General features: G+C 36.5%; 1 protein-coding gene across 2 annotated transcripts in view; it reads right to left on the reverse strand.

The window, feature by feature from the left end:
• mtmr14 (myotubularin related protein 14) overlaps positions 1 to 20188 on the reverse strand; it is a 71809-nt gene that overhangs the window by 19283 nt on the left and 32338 nt on the right. For both annotated transcript variants that reach the window (XM_066698381.1, XM_066698380.1), the window contains exons 11-16: positions 18616 to 18701; positions 17917 to 17993; positions 11583 to 11619; positions 11128 to 11198; positions 10576 to 10634; positions 526 to 664 (exon numbers count right to left, since the gene is read on the reverse strand). In XM_066698381.1, coding sequence (XP_066554478.1) covers positions 526 to 664; positions 10576 to 10634; positions 11128 to 11198; positions 11583 to 11619; positions 17917 to 17993; positions 18616 to 18701 — 469 coding nt within the window. The remainder of the gene's footprint in view (positions 1 to 525; positions 665 to 10575; positions 10635 to 11127; positions 11199 to 11582; positions 11620 to 17916; positions 17994 to 18615; positions 18702 to 20188) is intronic.

Raw genomic sequence — 20188 nt, forward strand, 5'->3', positions numbered from 1 at the left:
TTGCTTGAATTCTGCATCTAAATGTTAAAAAAAAATTTAAAAGGTAGATTTGGTTTAGAAATATAAAAAAATAAGTGTGCTGCCTGTTATTTATTCTGATTTTTCTTTCTTGGTCAAAAAGGTAAATATGGCAGGGGGAAAATGTTTGTTGTTCTCTCTCTACAATCTTGTTTGTGTATGTTTTTGTTTTGTTGTCATCTGTGTAAAATGTAAACAAAATTAACAAAACAAAAAAGCAAATACAAATCCCAAAACATTAAATGGGAAACAAGAAATAGACCATGAAATAGGCAGTAGTTGCAACTTATTATTTCAAAACAAGAAATTCTGTAGTGCAACCGCCAAAAAAAAAAAAATAATAATAAAAGGAAACATGCAATGTCATGTCAATAGTATGGAAGTAGTGTACTACAGAACTGTGGCAAGGCTATCCTACTAACTGAATTCTATGTATGATAATGTTCTCTCACACAAACTGTGATAAAGGTACTGTGTTTCACAATAGTAGGACTTGGCATCGCTTACCAGGCTGCCTGAGCTTGAGAGCCTGCAGAGATTAACTCTATTCCTTCATAGTTAAAGCTGGAGGCTGCTGCTGGGGAGTCCTCTGTGATGAGAGAGAAGTCGCTGCTGAGGCTAGTGATACTGCCCTGGTCTCTCCTCTCTGGAAGGACAAGAAACACAACAGTTGTAAAAGCCACAGAAAAACTTAACAACTTAACTTCTAGGGTTCAGTGAAATGTATCCATAATAATACAAAAAACATTACTTATTTGTCAGCATCTGCTAACAATATCTAGTTTATTCTGTACATTTTTATTAATTTGTCAATGAAAATGTAATGGGGCTCATTCGGGAAAAATGAATGAGCACGTTACAAATGACGTAAGTCAGTACAGTGTTAAGCCTCTCGCATCAGGAGACCCAGTCTTGGTGTAGAGGGCTCAAAACTGTACTGTGCTGGAGTTGCTGCAGTGCAGAGCACTAGGAGGAGCACCTGTGGTGTGCGGTTCAAATCCCGAGCTCTCACCTGCATCGGCTACATGATGATAAACTTTCCATATAAGAGGACCTTCCACTCTAGTAACAAATGTGTCATAAAATCTTGTAACCTACAGTACTGTGCAAAAGTTTTAGGCAGGTGTGAAAAAATGCTGTAAAGTAAGAATGCTTTCAAAAATAGACATGTTAATAGATTATATGTATCAATTAACTAAATGCAAAGTGAGTGAACAGAAGAAAAATCAACATCAAATCAATATTTGGTGTGACCACCCTTTGCTTTCAAAACAGCATCAATTCTTCTAGGTACACTTGCACACAGTTTGTGAAGGAACTCGGAAGGTAGGTTGACCCAAACATCTTGGAGAACTAACCACAGTTCTTCTGTGGATTTAGGCAGCCTCAGTTGCTTCTCTCTCCATGTAATCCCAGACAGACTCGATGATGTTGAGATCAGGGCTCTGTGGGGGCCATACCATCACTTTCAGGACTCCCTGTTCTTCTTTAAGCTGAAGATAGTTCTTAATGACTTTCGCTGTATGTTTGGGGTTGTCATGCTGCAGAATAAATTTGGGGCCAATCAGATGCCTCCCTGGTGGTATAGCATGATGGATAAGTATCCATATTGCCTGTACTTCTCAGCATTGAGGAGGCCATTCATTCTGACCAAATCCCCAACTCCATTTGCAGAAATGCAGCCCCAAACTTGCAAGGAACCTCCACCATGCTTCACTGATGCCTACAGACACTCATTCGTGTACCGCTCTCCAGCCCTTCTGCACAGCCAAAAATTTCAAATTTTGACTCATCAGTCCAGAGCACCTGCTGCCATTTTTATGCACCCACTTCCTGTGTTTTTGTGCATAGTTCAGTCGCTTGGCCTTCTTGCCACATCGGAAGTATGGCTTTTTGGCCGCAAGTCTTCCATGAAGGCCACTTCTGACCAGACTTCTCCAGACAGTAGATGGGTGTACCAGGGTCCCACTGTTTTCTGCCAGTTCTGAGCTGATGGCACTGCTGGACTTCGTTGCGAAGGGAAGTAAACATGCGTCTTTCATCTGCTGCAGTACGTTTCCTTGGCTGACCACTACATCTACGATCCTCAGTGTTGCCCATTTCTTTGTGCTTCTTCAAGAGAGCTTGGACAGCACATCTGGAAATCCCTGTCAGCCTTGAAATTTCTGCCTGGGAGAGACCTTCCTGATGCAGTATAACTACCTTGTGTCTTGTTGCTGTGCTCAGTCTTGCCATGGTGTATGACTTTTGACAGTAAACTGTCTTCAGCAGCCTCACCTTGTTAGCTGAGTTTGGCTGTTCCTCACCCAGTTTTATTCCTCCTACACAGCTGTTTCTGTTTCAGTTAATGATTGTGTTTCAACCTACATATTGAATTGATGATCATTAGCACTTGTTTGGTATAATTGTTTAAGAAGAATTGATGCTGTTTTGAAAGCAAAGGGTGGTCACACCAAATATTGATTTGATGTTGATTTTTCTTCTGTTCACTCACTTTGCATTTAGTTAATTGATAAATATGATCTATTAACATGTCTATTTTTGAAAGCATTCTTACTTTACAGCATTTATTCACACATGCCTAAAACTTTTGCACAGTACTGTATGTTGCACATTAATTGAGATTCATATATTTGTTCAAATTTCCTTCAACTTCAATAATGCATTTTCCATCTGCTCTGGAACTATTTGGTACTTTTAGGAAGATTAAGTCGAGAACTTTAGAAATGACTGGTGATTGTTTACAAAAATCATTTAAAATGAAGACTGCAAACATTCTGAAAATTATGTAATTAAATTTAGTCATTTGGGGATCCTTACAGTTAAGCAAAGGTATTGATAATGTTATTTTGATATGACGTCTTTAAAAACAAGCTTACAAAGTTTACAAATGAGAAGAGGCCAGTTGACATATTATGAATGCTGAGTCAATGAGAAGAATTAAGAGTCTTAATGGGCTTCTTGGAACATTAAACTGCTTAACAACCATATGAAAATAATGGTCTTAATTTTAACTGTTGCTGTGTTCTTACATAATAGTGGGAAAATAAATACATACAGAATATTAACACTAATAAGGAAAATGTGTTTTAGGTTACTACATATATACCAATCTGCATATGGTAACAATCAAATAAATGCATATGAATCACTGTAGAAGTACAAGAATATACCAATAAAAAAGCTCCCAGGAATCCATGTATCTAGATTTCTAGAAAGCTTTACACAAGAATCTACAAGGGCTCTGAATTATTAAACCCAAATCAGTGGGAATGGATTTTGCTAATGCATTGAATACTGAGTTGTGAATCTCTATAGGGGCTAATTAATGTAAGTCATAGAGATGTAATCATCAAGATGGGGGCTGCTACCCTGTCCTAGCTAGAATCGTGGTGCTTGTAACAATTAGAAAACACACTGAATTTGCTGTAACTCAGCTTAGAGAAGGTAATGTGAAAATTTAAACAGGAAAGGTAATTAGGAATAGAAGGGAATATGCAAGAAAGGTGGAGTGTACATGGAGCACATTAGTGGACTGTGTTACGTTTTATTCCCTGTGACATTTCATGAAACAGTTTAAGCTACTTGGATCTTAAAACTCCCACAACTATACTCACAATGGATGCATTTAAAAAAAAAATGCTTATTTTTCATCCTCTTTGAAACAAAATTGCTTACAATTCTCAACATTAAAGACCCTCGCAATTTGCAATCGCCCTTGTTAATCAACTCCGCATACTGCTCTGACTGCTGTGATTAATGTGGGTAGGTTGGAGGCATTTAACTCACTCATGCACACTCGTGGAAATGTGCAATGACAATCCGTCCAATCAGTCCACACTGTACACGGCAGATAGCATCGTGAAGAGGACTGTCACAGCTCTCACTATATGCATTTCAACAAATGTAATAATGGAGCACCTGCTGTAACATAATATTGATATAAATGTGTTTTTTTAATAATTTGTATGTGACCCAATATCAAAGGTGCTAGACATCTATTGTTTTTGCTGGGATTTGTATTTCTTCATTTTTAATTATTCTGCCACTTTTCCCAAGGGCTATAAAAGACGGTTTTGGTGAAAACTCACAAAACATGGCAGGGTTGTGTGTGTGTGTGTGTATATACACCGATCAGCCGTAACATTATGACCACTGACAGGTGAAGTGAATAACACTGATAATCTCGTTATCATGGCACCTGTCAGTGGGTGGGATATATTAGGCTGCAAGTGAACATTTTGTCCTCAAAATTGATGTGTTAGAAGCAGGAAAAATGGGCAAGCGTAAGGATCTGAGCGACTTTGACAAGGGCCAAATTGTGATGGCCCGTTGTGGTCCGATCCAACAGACGATCTACTGTAGCTCAAACTGCTGAAAAAGTTAATTCTGGTTCTGATAGAAAGGTGTCAGTACACACAGTGCATCGCAGTTTGTTGCGTATGTTGCTGCGTAGCCGCAGACCAGTCAGGGTGCCCATGCTGACCCCTGTCCACTGCCGAAAGTACCTACAATGGGCACGTGAGCATCAGAACTGGACCACGGAGCAATGGAAGAAGGTGGCCCAGTCTGATGAATCACGAGTTCAAGGTGTTGACTTGGCCTCCAAATTCCCCATATCAAAATCCAATCGAGCATCTGTGGGATGTGCTGGACAATCAAGTCCGATCCATGGAGGCCCCACCTCGCAACTTACAGGACTTAAATAGCGCTTTTCCACCGACAAGGAGCCGGTGCTGGTTCGGAGCCGTTGCCTAATTTGGAACCATTTTTTGCTTTTCCACCGCAGAAGAACTGGCTCCGTTCCGGCACGGAGCCACTTTTTCTGGCACCAAAAACTTGCTGGTCTGGAACCTAAGAACCAGTGACGTCAGGAGCCGGGGGGCGGGGTAAAGTTGTCTCCACAAAGTTATTTGCTGGAGTTCAGCCGCCATGTTTAAAATGCCAGCAGAGACGCGAGCAGTCAGGAGAGTTTTGATTAAAAATGAGCGAAATCAGCAGCAAACAGCGGTCTGTCAGAGAGACACTACAGTAACAATATGTCTCACCAGGTCAATAACTAGTTAGTTGTTGGCAAACGGCAGCAATGAGAGACGACTGAGCGCAGCTTCCGTGACAGGAAAGCCATGTTACAGCGATATTATGATGATGAGAGTTAATACAAAGATATAGATTGAACAGAAATGTTGTTTGTTAATTAACTGGTCATTAACTGGTCCAGTGTTACCCCTACGTGTCATGTGTCCCAGGTTGGTTTGCGCATGATTAAAAATGTATGAATAAATTCATTTTCTTAGCACAGGGTGAATTACACAAAACATACATATTGTACAGTAAGAGAAGATCAAATACACAGTGAGATCTGTTCAGTGATGCGCTTTGTGCTCACACGCCAGCAGTGCTGACAATGGATTATTATTATTATTGTGTATATGTTAGCAGACGCTCTTATCCAGGGCGACTTTCAACACATAAGAGCATTGCTGCGTGTCTGGCAACAGGGACAATGCAACACTGATTTGGGACCATCATCCCAGACTTCATCAATAAGCACAATTTCCCATCAAACCATTAACATCACCTGAGATCGTCCGACAGTTTATTGATCTGCCCACGACTACGCCGCAAATACCCCCAAAACAGCCGCATCCATAATCAATAGGCTAGCCTATAGTAATTGTTTTTTAAACAAGAATAAAAGTAAAAATATGCCACAAAATGAATGAAAATGTATCCACTCATACAAAGTATATTCATAATGAACTGTGTGCGTGGTGACGAATGCATGTATTTTATTCAATACAGTAAAAGTGTCTGAAATAGCGAATCGGTGTAAATCCCTTAATGCATCAATAAAAATCAATACAAATAAAAGGCTGAGTTATCTTAGCATATTCGTATAGTTGCCTCGGTGCTGATTATTATTGCTGCGTTTCTCTTCTACTCCGTGCTTGGGAACGCCCACATCCAGTAACATCAGCGTTCTGTTCCAAAACCGGTGCCGGAACAGGCCGAGCTCTTTGTTGGTGGAAAAGCGCTAAAAGGATCTGCTGCTAACGTCTTGGTGCCAGATACCACAGCACACCTTCAGAGGTCTAGTGGAGTCCATGCCTCGATGGGTCAGGGCTGTTTTGGCGGCAAAAGGGGACCTACACAATATTAGGCAGGAGGTCATAATGTTATGGCTGATCGGTGTATATAACTAACTAACTAACATTTACCACTGAGGGTGATGACCAACTTGACAATAGTTTATATATATATATATACACACATATACACACACACACACACACACACACATATATACATATCCTTACCATTTTCATGTAATTCATAATTTGATCACAAAAAGTTGCAGTTTTTTTTAGACACCATTTTGTCACATGCACAAACACGAGTATATTACTTTTTCTTTTTACTATAATGGATCAGAAATATTATCTGCCTTACATATTCATTATTATTATTCCTTTTGACTGATATTATAAAATGAATTGATAATGAAATAAAAAGTCATCGTTATTTACAATTTATTTTTCCCCATGCCGAGTTTGAAACACTCAGTGTCTTTAAGCACATTTCTTTGGCCCATTGTAGCATAGTAGTAATGACACAGTCGTGATATATTATCAGATGCATATAACCACACAAATATAGGGTCGGTTTCATAAAAATGTGGATGAGAATGCGTGCAGTGTTATGAAATTAAAAATAATTGGTTTCCGCAAGCACAGTATGCCGAAAATCATGTTCGATCGGTACATGAAAGGGATGTATATTCTTGCACTCGGCATGTATTTATTCTGAGTATTTATTCTGCAGTCATAAATAACATACTGTTGGCGGAAAACTGACAGTTGCTAAATTTAGAAGGGTTACTATGTGTGAGCAGTGGAAAAAGCAATTTTGTCTGTGGTGCCTCATTTGTGAATCAGGTTACCACAGACTGATAAATAAATGCATGTTTACTTTATTTTACAGTCATTATTAGATTTACCATTGTTTTGTAACATAGTTATGGTATTTTAGTTTTCAACTGGACGATTTCTATTCCACACACACTACGGAATACCGTGGTGAGACTGAAGATCCTCTATTGGATGTTTGTTGAAACAAAAAAACAAAAAACAATATTTTTCCTTTATTATCCCTTATTCTAATTACTATACATTTATTTTTGCAATGTTTGATTTGTAGTTATTTATGATGAAAATTAATGTTAAAAATCCTGCCTTCAGTGCATATTTGTCACAATTTATTTCCGAGAATCAAATTTGAGGGATCCATGATAGAAAATAGAAGTAAATATCGCCAGATAAACCGGTAATCTGAAAAATTTCGGATTTTTTGATATATTCATTTTCAAACAACCTGAATAACAGCAGTTAAAATAAGGATAACTATATTTTTAGAAAAGAGTTAAGAGATCTTTTGGCTTCCTTATACAAGGAACAACTGGATTGTGAGTCAATTTGAATGCATGACCATACGTACAGTAGGCTATATTAACATTAATATATTCATGCATCACATATGGTAGCTTACTGCAGATAGCATAATGCAATCAAATCAAAGCTCTGAATATGAATTTAGCCTATGCTTATCAACATCATCATATAATGGTCAAATTGTAAAACATTTACATTTCCAGTCTGCTGAGGTATCCCGCCAAACCAGCCACACCACTGGCTATATCTGTTTGTTCATTGTTACTTAAATGTTAGGATGTCATTAGTTTTTTTCATATGCATAGGTTTTTTTTGTATATTATTTTTTTCCAAGGGGTTATTCACACATACAATAAGATCACACATATTTTCATTAAAAAAAATAAAAAAATAAGGCTAGGCCAAATCAATCACACCAGAATGATTTGTGCAAAGACAAAAAAAACACAGTTCAAATTAATATCTATAATACAGAGCTTATGAACATAAATAGCATTATCATTTAAGCTTAAGCATCCCTGTTCCATCTGTAAAAAAACAAAACAATGACAGTATTTGTTTCTGGCAGCTCAAGGAAATGCAATACACAATGTGCTGAAAAACTGACTGAATTGTTAAGCTCTAAACAGAGCATGCAGTCTATAAGTGTTGTTGAGAGTGCAGGTTTTCTTGCATTGATGAGTTTTGTGGAATGTGAATACCATGAGCCTGTGAGAGAAAAGGTAACCTCACGGATAGAGAAGTGGTATAAAGACCTCTCGGCCAAACTGGAAAAATAGCGAAATTCGCCTTTGTCACTTGCCTGCTGGACAGCATTCAAAAGCTACATGGCAGTCACTTGTTATTACATTGGAAACTGGGTGCTCTAAGCACTTAATGCAGTAATTTCATCAATGGTCATCAAATTGGCATATTTTCCACTCAAAATGTTTGAGCACCCTAAATGTTTAAAAGTATCATATAACAAGTAGCCAAAACTGTTACAGTGGTAAAGGGTACAATTATTTGGGATGAACTTTGCAGCCATTGCATCTAATTTTCAAAAACACTTGCATATTTCAGAGGGGGTGATGTTAATCTCACCTTTCAATGCAAACATAAAACTGATGAGCATGTAAAGCTATACATTTTACTTTAATCACTACTTTTTGTTGTCTTGCTGCAAGAAGTCTTCTTCCTTGCAACTCATTAACAACAGATTATTGTAGCCAATGTTGTATGGTACTTTTTAAAACATTGTATCTTGATGATACTTTTGTCTTTGGGTTTCCTAACGAACTAGTAACTTCCAGAATCCTTGATAATTTGTATATCCATCACCCAACTTTTGGAAGTCATGACCCTTTGCCTACCAGTATTTGGACAGCTCTATGACTTTGACATTGATTATGAATGCTACTAATGGATTGCTTCTGTGTGCAACATCTTTTACTCTGTGGAAACAGGTGACCTTTTGGAAGCTTCTATAACATTTCCAGGAACTTCCTATTAACTACCAGACAAACAAAGTTGATGCAGGATCATTTTTGCATGATATTATTTTGAGATAATTACAGCTATGGATGAATGTGATTTTTGTGTTTTAGGAAATTATGTTGCTCTAGTCTATACAGTGTTGTAAGTACAACTTCATAATTTAATTTACTTTAGTGAAAAAAAAAAAAACATCACCTTCATTTCATCTGTAAAATCATCTCTGTGATACATTTTACCAAGAATATTATTAAATGTGGTTATACTATGTTGAAGCTGTTATTACCAATGGCCAAGTTTTACAATTAATAGTTTTGTTGCTAACCCCAATAAGGGACCTTATTCCAAGGCACAAACAACAAAACAGCTGAATCATCAAACAATTGGAAGAAACTATTATATAAAAACAAATATCTAAAGTGCACTGGGCCTATTCTGATAAACAGAACATGATGGAAAACTAAATATGTCAACTAGCCAGGACTTGGCTTGTCAGACTGTTAGAGGCTATTCCAAATTGTACTGGTGTTTTGATTGCAAAATTTCAGAATATCAGATGCAAAAAGGCATTTCTACATCACTTAGCAGTTATTCATCAAGGTGTTGTTCTAGTTTTGAAGATTTAAAAAAAAAAAAAAAAAAAAAAACTTTGATAAGTATTTTCTTCCAATATTTTACAAATAATGCAGGTGAGACTGATTGGTCTATAATTTCCTGGCTCAGTTTTGTCCCCTTTCTTGTGGATTGGTATGACATTTGCTGTCTTCCAGTCAGTTGGCACATCCCCTGTTCTAAGTGTCATTTGGAATAGTTTAGTTAGCGGCCTATAAATAATTTCTGTTGGAAATATACCATCTGGCCCAGGTGATTTGTTGGTTTTTAATTCTGCTAGTCCCTTTAGTACCTCCGCCTCATTCATCCTGATCTCTCTTAGGGTTTGACTGGACTGATTGTTAACCTGTGGCATGTCATCTGTTTTTTCTTTTGTAAAAATCTCTGTGAAATACTCATTTAGAATATTTGCCACATCTTGTTCGTTTTCCAAAATACTTCAATTTTTGCCCTTTATCCGTTTCACTTCCTCCTTTATTGACCTCTTGCTGTTGTAGTATTGAAAAAAATCTCTTTGCATTAGTTTTAGCTCCAAGAGCTATGTTTCTTTCTTTGTCCCTCTTTGCTTTCCTGATCCTTTCTTTACATCTCTTTGCAGTTCAACATATTCTTTGTATTTTGTTTAGTCTCTATCCCTTTTGTATGCGCTATATAACATTTTCTTTCACTTGATATTTTTTTGCATACTTCTATGTATTTTGGTCCTCAGTTTGGTAAGTTTTTATACAAATTTCTTCTGAGCCTCAAGAGTATTCGCATACCCTTTATATTTCAGGTTACTGACTCTGTATATTCTTTATTATTAATTTCCAGGTTACAAATGTATATATATAATTAATGTGTAATAGTCTTACAAAAAACTAAGTTGTAAAAGATTGGTGTTTTATGGTAAACATCAATAACGACCAAATCTATAAGCATCACTAAATATGAAAGTAAAAGTAAACTATCATATTCGAACATATCAAACATGTACTTACACCAAGCAATACATGGTCTAATAATGTCAGAATGAACTTACTAAGTTGGCAGATATCCTCAACTGTAAAATCAGAGTCTTTGAACTGGGAGTTTTTCCTTCTGAAAGTCAAGATAAAACAAAAAGACTGAAAACTACAAAACTTCAGAGAGTTTAAGGATAAAGACACTTTTGCATGGGAAACAACGATACTACTACTTATACTACTATTTTAATTCATTCAATTTATAAAATATATAATTGGAGAATTTGAAATAAGATGGTTTCAAATAAAGATTGTGAATACTTCCAATTAAGATTGTATATTTAAAACCCACAAGATATTTTGTACCTTAAAAAAGAAAGAAAAAGTGTGGCGAAAAAAATGCATAGATGTTTTTTCACAGGGTTTACTGGGCTTAAGCTTGACATAGAAATAATAGGAAATAGGAGACTGAAATCTATTAATTAGGTTATAGATGTGGAGTACATGTATAAGATCATAGTTATCTGAAACATAATACAAAAATGCACTGATCAATTAGGGCCGACTTCTCAAACATCCAAAACCTCTTTTTAAAAGTCTTTTAACAGCTTCACTCTCACATTACTTACCTCTGTTTCTTCACAGCTGAGAACTTTTCTGAGGTGATGTGCTTCAAAAAATTGAAGCAAAAAAAGAAAATCTGTCACAGGAAAACAAAGAAAAGGTTAGCCTACAAGGTATAAGTTATGAAAAGTCGCCCTCTGGTGGCCAAGAACACAACATCTAAAAGGAAAAGGTCACTGGTGAGGTGAGCTGAGCTGGTGCTCTTCCTATGGACTTACCTAGGAAAAAGTCTGAAACCTGAAATCAATTCTTACTCAAATGTGAAATTGGACAAAGCTATATATATACGCATACATACATACACACACACATCTCTCAATATATCAGGCAACATTTTTCCTTTTTAGGCCTCATTAGAATAAACATTCATATTTGATACTTAAACTTGAAATTTCAAATAATGCTCCTTGCTTGCTCTCAAAGCAAAACAACTGAGCATGGAAACTGTAAATCTTCTCACCTCTTCTCCTTTGCTCAGTCGATCAGGGAGCATATGTCTAAAAGAAAAACAAAGTATATACAAATCAATAAAAACAAAACAACACACACACACACACACACACACACATATATATATATAACTTTGCATTATAACAGCTGTAATACAACCAAAGTTTTATGAAGTATGTAATTTCAGCACCAAACTACCATTGACTGAAAATAGACTTTTATATAATTTTAAATTGACATACAACTATATACAATATGCAGGTTAACACATTTGTAGATGTAATTCAGTCAATATTTTATTCAGTCAGTCTTTGTGCTGATAGGTTATCCATCTGAAAGGCAAGAGAAAGGCTAAATAATGAGAACTAAATTATCCAGTGATATACATTACATACTGAACTGAAAATTACAGTCAAGATTTAATACTTATACTATTTATTATTAAGGCCACCACCATTTTTTTTTTCCTACAAGATGAAAGTGTTACAAAGCAAATGTGTTTTTCCTTAACCTGGAAATTAATGCTGCAATGTTACACTAGTTTGATGCACATTTCTCGGCACAACATAGCAATATGTGGGGGGAATGGGGATTCCAAAGGAGATGTTCGATTTGAGAGTGGGAGAGGGCATCGATTGGGGAAGTTCACTTGCTTTGCTGTTCAATAGAGCCACTTAACCCAACGCTGCTGGAGAGGTAAAAATAGTTCTTCTAATGCTCTGTAGCATAGCAGGAGACTGGCTTTGGAAGAGTGAGTGATTTTGTTATCTTTTTGAAATCAACACATTATTCATTACTCTTCCATGTGTGGGCATGGGACTCATGGGATTAAAAAAAACAGGCAGCAGCAGAAAAATATTGAGCTGCTTCTTGTCATGATCATACATTTGCTCCCCCCTCCCAAGAAAAGCTTTTTAAATGACACCAAAGCTCCTGCAGCCATTGATGCTGAATTGTGAAGGTTGATAGTGTAATTTTGTTATTTAAATATCATGAAAAATAGAGCTTAAAATTAATTATCATATTTACATTGTGTGAATGTGGATTTATTTTAATAAACCCTGGCGAAGGCAGCTTGCCTGCAAGACATTGGTCTATTAAATTATTTTGCATTGGAGCTATTGAGTGTGCGGCTTGTACTTTTTCTAAATAAAGACTGCACTTTTGTTTTTATTGTAATCTGATACAGATTACGTGTATGGTCCGGTTTACTTTTACTTATGAATAAATAATTTGGCAATGTAACTTAAACAGCCTAAAATCGATGCTTCTAAATGTACTGCATACAAGTCAATGTACCCTATGATTCTGTCTGTCTTTCTAATCCTTTCATTTGCAATAGTGCTGTACCTCAGAAATCAGCCTTTGCTGTTGGTTTTACAACAGAGCTAATTTGAGACATGCGTCTGTGTACACCACTTGTGTTAAAGGTGTTAACTATGCTTCCGATACGTCAGTTCATGTAACGATAAAAAAGGAAGAAATACTTTCTGAAGTAGCTTGCATCACTTGAGCCTAAGGGAAGCTCCATTTGGAAACCACTGACTTCTAAGGAATTCACTTGTATCCAGTGTGGATGGCCACATACTTGTGGAACACACTTTTTATTTCTTAATCAAACAGATCATTTTGAAAAATTAATGTTGCAGTGCAAATTGCAAATTAACTTAGCATGCATTTGGTTTTATTTAATTTATTTGCGGCTCATCAGTGAAAGGATTTCATGTAGCACAGGACAGGCCCTCCACCCCAAGGTTATGCAACACCTCATATTTACATTGAAAATGTGGAATAGTCTACGTTTGTGAACTACAACTGTTCAAAAGCAGCATTCCAACTCGAAGAATTTAATATTATAAAAACTTCCATTCAGAAAATTCCACATTCAACCTAATACATTGTAAATTAAATCTAAATTACAATATACATTGCATTTTTCCCCCTCAAGATGTCCTTTATTTAAAAAAAGCAAACACACATAACATCTTTATGGGAATGTATGATTACCCTTGACCATGTTTCAATATTGTAAATTAAAAAAAAGATACAATATGTATTTTTATTTTTTATTTTTTTAAAACCCTTTTTAAGTACACCCTGTCTCTTAGTTAGATAAAACTTCACTGATCATTTCATAAACAGGCTAAGAAATTAAGGTCAATTAGCACACGTCTTTTTTCAGACTAAGCGTGTTGCGTATTACAATTGGAAATATCAAGGTGGTGCTTTTCTGATAGTTTCCAATAACCTGGTTTAGATGTTTTTTGATCTTGGAATACATTTTCATGCTCACCTTCAAACAGATTCATACTTGACAATTCCATACTTAACTGGGATATAACATTATAAACTATGGAGGAAATATCAAAGGAATAAATAATTTTCCATTTAAAAGGAATAGCTGCAAGAATTTGTATTGATCAATCAGCACTGTGGAGGAAGTTGAAGGAAGAGAACAGCAATTCTTCACACAACCACATTTTTAGGGTTTATGGTTTCAATATAATGCAAAACAAAATATCTGTTTAAATCAAATACTACTTTTTATATAATTTTACGATTAGAATAACCTGACAACTAATAATGCAGGAAATCAACACATCTTTTCAGTACACTCGCACACAAATATTGTATAAAATAAGCTTTATTCTTCCATAATCCATCTATGTCAGGCATTGCTTGTTGCAAAACACCTATAATACCATTGCAAGATGTCAGATAATGGATCTGATCTCTAAATGTTAGCAACTGAATATATAAATTAGCATTGGGGATGTGAGGATTTTAGGAAAAAGGGGCAGTGATGAACAAAACCAAAAAAAAAAAAACTCTTTCACATATACATACATTTGTTTATATATTTTTTTATTTACAATGTTTTTAATTGGCTATTTCCTTTCCTTGGCACCATTCTTTGGTGCCTATACAGATGTAGCAAATTAAATACTGCCAGGGAATGTTTTAGAAGTTAAATATAGAAAGACGTGTAACCTTGATTCACTCATTTTGTTTATTATTTTTACTTTTTATTACAGGAAAATTATATCTTATCCTAAATACGCTTTGCATGGCCCTTTGCTGATGCATTTACATGTGTATGATAAGGTATTTCATATTATAAAAAAAGTAAAAATAGTCTGTTTTGCATGCTATTAGTTTTAGATTTAAAACAGTTTTGATTATTTTCCTTGATTCCTAAAACCACGGTTATGTATTGGGCCCAATCATACAAAGTAGGGCTGCAATGATCAGTCGACTTATTCAACTAGTAAAATACGTCAACTTCTATTTCAGCCGTCGAATAAGTCATTTAGCTACGTAGACATTCTTATTAATATCATTGATCTTAGCCCTTTCGCCTAATATCCTTGGCCCGTATTCCTAGCTGTGTGAGAACAACGGTTTCATTCCAAACAGCAGTAGATGGCAGTAATGCATTACTTAGTTTATCATCCACCTGTATGCGCCTCACTGGAAAAATGTCTGAGCCTGCACGTCGCAGCCAGCCTACCGCACGCAAAACAAAACAGGGTTGAAAGCATCAAAACTGTGGGAGTATTTATAACAGAGAATAATAACCGTACGGTGCTTTGTGGACTGTGTAAATCAGAATCAGCTTTCCAAAAGAGCAAATCCGACAAGCTTAAGCACTTGAAACGAAACGCATGGTATGTTTTTGCAACGTTGTTAGTAAAAGGGCAACTGTGGTATTAATTATGAAATTGCGCTGACGAAAGGCTCCTCATCCACCCCCCAACCTCTCCTCACAGGTGTTCCCCAAGGCTCCATCCTGGGCCCCCTCCTGTTCTCTCTCTACACTTGCTCCCTGGGCCCCCTCATTGCATCCCATTGTTTCTCCTACCACTTCTACGCTGATGATGCCCAGATTTTCCTGTCTTTTCCCTCTTCTGACCCTCTCATCCCCTCTCGCATCTCTTCCTGCTTGTCTGCTATTTCCACCTGGATGCATTTACACCACCTCAAGCTCAACCTCTCCAAATTGGATCTCCTGTTTTTCCCCCACTCTTCCTCACCTTCTGCTGACCTCCCCATCTCGATCCCCTTGGAATCCACCACACTCTCTCCTTCTTCCGCTAAAAATCTAGGAGTCGCCCTCGATCCTGCGCTCTCCTACACTCAGCACGCTGACCCGCACCTGTAGATTCTTCATGAGAAACATACGCCGGATCCGTCCCTTCCGCACCGACTACTCGATTCAGCTGCTCGTCCAGTCACTGGTCCTCTCCCGCCTGGACTACTGCAACTCCCTCCTGGCCGGCCTGCCTACATCTACTACCCGCCCGCTCCAGCTCATCCAGAACTCTGCGGCTCGTCTGGTATTCTCTCTGCCACGGTTCGCACACGCTACTCCACTGCTCCACTCCCTCCACTGGCTCCCGATACCGGCACGCATTCAGTTCAAGACATTGACCCTCAACTGCCGCTGTCTCGATCACACTGCTGCACCAAGCTACCTTCAGACACTCGTCTCTCCATACATCCCCTCCAGACCACTGCGCTCCTCCAGTGCCAAAAGACTAACTCTACCTCCTCTCTACTCTCCTTCCTCCAGAGCCCGCTCCTTCTCATCCCTGGCCCCTAAATGGTGGAACGACCTGCCCACCGAAGTCAAAACAGCAGAGTCCTTGACCTCATTCTGGCGCTTACTCAAGACACATCTTTTCAGACTCTCCTTATAATATTAGTCCTTTTATCCCTGCTAGAGAGCACTTCAGTTTTTTATTATACTTCTTGCATTCTTGATTTGTTTTCCTCCTTGCTCCCTTTCCCATAACCCCTGACTGTGACCCTATATCTTGACAGCACTTAGCTTTCACCGTCCAGGATGTAGGACCTCACTTACTGTACTTGTGTAAATTGTAATTTGGAATTTGTAAAATGTATTATTTTGAATTGCTATGTTTTAGTTAAATTGAATTTGTAATGATTGATGCCTTGTACTTACTGTATTTTTGCACTTATGTTGTAAGTCGCCCTGAATAAGGGCGTCTACCAAGAAATAAAAATAATAATAATAATAATAATAATAATAATAATAAGTTTAATATTTTTATTTTCATTTTAGTGTGTTTATTGTTTTTATTACAAATGTTTGTTATTATTATATTGATCAAAAAACCTTGTACTTATCTCTTTACTGAACCTGGATATGTAGTACACAGGAGCATAAAGGGGTAATGAAAAACACAATTTGCTTATTTTTTCTTTATTTCATTCATTCATTCATAGTTACACTTTAAAGCAATTTATTATTATAATTATTTTCTTAATCTCGTACCTTGGAAGGGTTTTCATTTTTTAATCTGGAGCTGAAGTGATTAAGTGTAATGTAAAATGTCTAGTCCTCCTCATGGCAATCAGAGCCCTGTATTTACAGAGTTCTGTGAACTCGAGAATAGGATCCCATGTTGGCACAAGGACCCCATACGAATGCATTGATAATAAAACAATATTTTTGTAGCTGTTATTATTTGAATAATTGATTGTTTTATGTATAGAATAATCGATTTATCATATTAATCGATAGCTGCAGCCCTAATACAACGCTGAACATACAAGTTTTAGATGCCAAGAATCCATTTGAGACAAACTGGCAAAAATGCAATCCACAGAATTCAGACACTGGTAGTTACAGACATAAGTTATGTTACCCTGTATCTTCAATAGTTAAATCCTCTAGAATGTCTTAACTGCCACTGGCTAGAATAAATGAAGTGTTCAATACACTTTGAAGAAGGATACATAAATCTAAACAAAACTGAATAATTGTGTTCCACACAGACTGGCAATACAGATGGATACATTAATAAATGGATGAATAGATGGATAGATAGAGATAAGAGACGTTTGGTCAGTCTATTCTATTATCTATTCCAACTTCCCTTTTAAATCTTCCCATATATTAACAAATTAAGTCATGGCGTATCTGCGCTTACACAATTAGTGCCTTTCTGCTTTTTATTAGGCAGTTATTGTCACCTCATATACCTCACCTTTTACATAAAACTTTAAAATCTCAAAACAGAAATAGGTTGGTCAATTTTAACAATGGGAACACATGAAGAAGTTGCGCACTGACATTTTGTCTATTAGTTTATAATGTTTATCTAATTAAATATCGAATAAAAAAAATGAAAATGCACCCGTCAATGGTTAAAAGACGTCATTTGTTTTTCATATGAAAGCAGTAGAACCGAACTGTGTGATTTAAGTGCAACAACATTAAATTCATAGGTGTTGGATCAGAGAAAATCCTAAAGGTAAATGTATCACCACTTTCATTTGTTCTTAAAATCAACAAAAAACAAATAAGATGTTCTTACCCGAAGAGGAACCAGTCATAGGCAATAGTCAAATACAGAATTTCAGCTGGCTCTAAGTTAGCATGAATGACCCCATCCTTTAAAGAGAAAAACAAGCTTCTATTAAGCTAGTGTTCTATTTAATGCATTACAAATAGTATATATATATAAGAATTATACATTTACATTCTTATAAGAATAACACTAAGAAAAAAATGATTTCAAGTAAACTAACCAAGACCTAGACTTTAATCTATGTACACTACTTGGAAATATAAATAATGAAAGGCTTCATATTTATTTATTTTAATGACAAACATCAAACAACCACAGCAAACAACTAAAATGTGTTATTAGGAGGTGTATAGAATGACACTGACTGAGCTAACTGACACAATGGAAGAACAGCTGCAAGAGTTAGTATTGATTAACCTAATAAAGAGAAGAGATGAGAGAAACTGACTCACCTGATAATTGACTTTAAATCAAATGAACACAAACCCTGAAAATGTTAATTTCTCTCCTCTCCCTCATCAGGTAAATGAGTTTCTATGATTTCTTCTCAGTGCTGATAAATCAATAAAGAAACCTTGCAGACATGTTAAGTATGTCACCTCAGTTTCATGCTATACTCCTCCCAGAGAAACACTATCAGAATAGTCAAACGATCTAATTTGTTCATGGTAACCAAGAAGAAAAAAAAGAGGGGGGGATACTTACAGCCCACAGAGAGAGTCGCAGGAGAGAGACAAAGAGAGGTGTCCTATCCCAGCCAGATATGCAGTGCACTAACAATCCACTTTCATCTGTGAAGAACACATAAAGATACATAAACTGTCAAAATTGTAAACGCGCATCCATTGTAAAGCTTGGATGTAGATGTTTCTGGATTAACAAAATAACAAGACAATGATTTATGATTTATGATTGACAAGAGATTTAGCAAACACATAGGGATATCATTAATATTCGGAGAGACCCGGTTCAGCATGTTTTATAGATCACCTTAAATCACTAATTCATAATGACTGGAAACATTTCACTGATCAATCAGAAAGTTTAGATATCCTTTGAATTAAACCTCAAAATATGTTTCTGCCTTCAAGGACCAGAGTTCCATTAATTAAACAGAGGATTGTACTTGCTTAATTGATCAATAACCAATATGCATTACCCAGTGATTTAGGTTTGATTTTATAAAACTCTGAACTAGGGATCTCTAGGACCAGGGTTGGAAACAGCTGTTCTATTACAAAGCTATTCTGTTAATAAAGATGTTGGCAAGCCCAAAGGCCTGAATTAATCCATAATTACGAATATGTACAAGTATTAAACCAATTTTACAAATAACACTGTTCTGATTATAATTCAGATAGGGATTAATTGAAGTGATAAATGAGGGGAAAAGTTTGGCAAAAACAGAAAACCTAAATATAATCTCAATTATAAATTGCACGTATTAGAAGTAATTTAAGATTAATCAATCACTTACTCTTGTAGATGGTCTGATTAATTGATCTAAATTAAATACCACAAATAATACCCCATCTATATATCTGTGTGTGTGTGTGTGTGTGTGTGTGTGTGTGTAGTTCGAACACAGGCTTTAAGATTGAGCCCTGATCCGTTTAGTACAATACAATTGAGATCACGATCAAGATTGGATCCCGGATCAGATCTCGTTAGTACAACCCGCCCCAAGAGATTCTGGCATCATCACGATAAAATATCTCAAAAAGTACCACTTAACATCAGCTGCCTGAATCCGGCGTTAATGGCAGAGTTTCAGGTAAGAAGCTCTTCTGACAACACATAATACTTGGTGCCAGTTTTTTTTAATCCTCAATTGATACAATAAATTAGCTTTATAGACATCCTGATCAGCATTATGTTTGGGTGCCGAAAAGATTAAGCTTGTATTGAGAAGAACTTCATCCACTCCCAAAGATGGGATGCTTTAGGGTTGGATATCTTGGGATTTACATCTTCGGGTGCCCTTGATAAAATAGAGGGAAACATGTGCCAAGGACAAGGACAGGTCAAAAACCCGGATCCCTCTGCAAAGAAGCTCAAACTTGGTCGAAAACTGACTATCATCCAGCATGATAATGATCTAAAGCATGCATCCAAGTCTACAAATAAATTGTTAAATTAACACAAAATAAACGTTCGAAAAAATCTGCAGACTGAAATTCGCCCAAAATACTTGTAAAATCCCTTCTGAGAAGTGCCAGAACCTTATAAAACATGAGGAAGCATTTTCTCAATGTCATCAAAGTCAAAAGAGGATGCA

This window comes from Amia ocellicauda, chromosome 3 (genome assembly GCF_036373705.1).
Source record: "Amia ocellicauda isolate fAmiCal2 chromosome 3, fAmiCal2.hap1, whole genome shotgun sequence".
Lineage (NCBI taxonomy): Eukaryota > Metazoa > Chordata > Actinopteri > Amiiformes > Amiidae > Amia > Amia ocellicauda.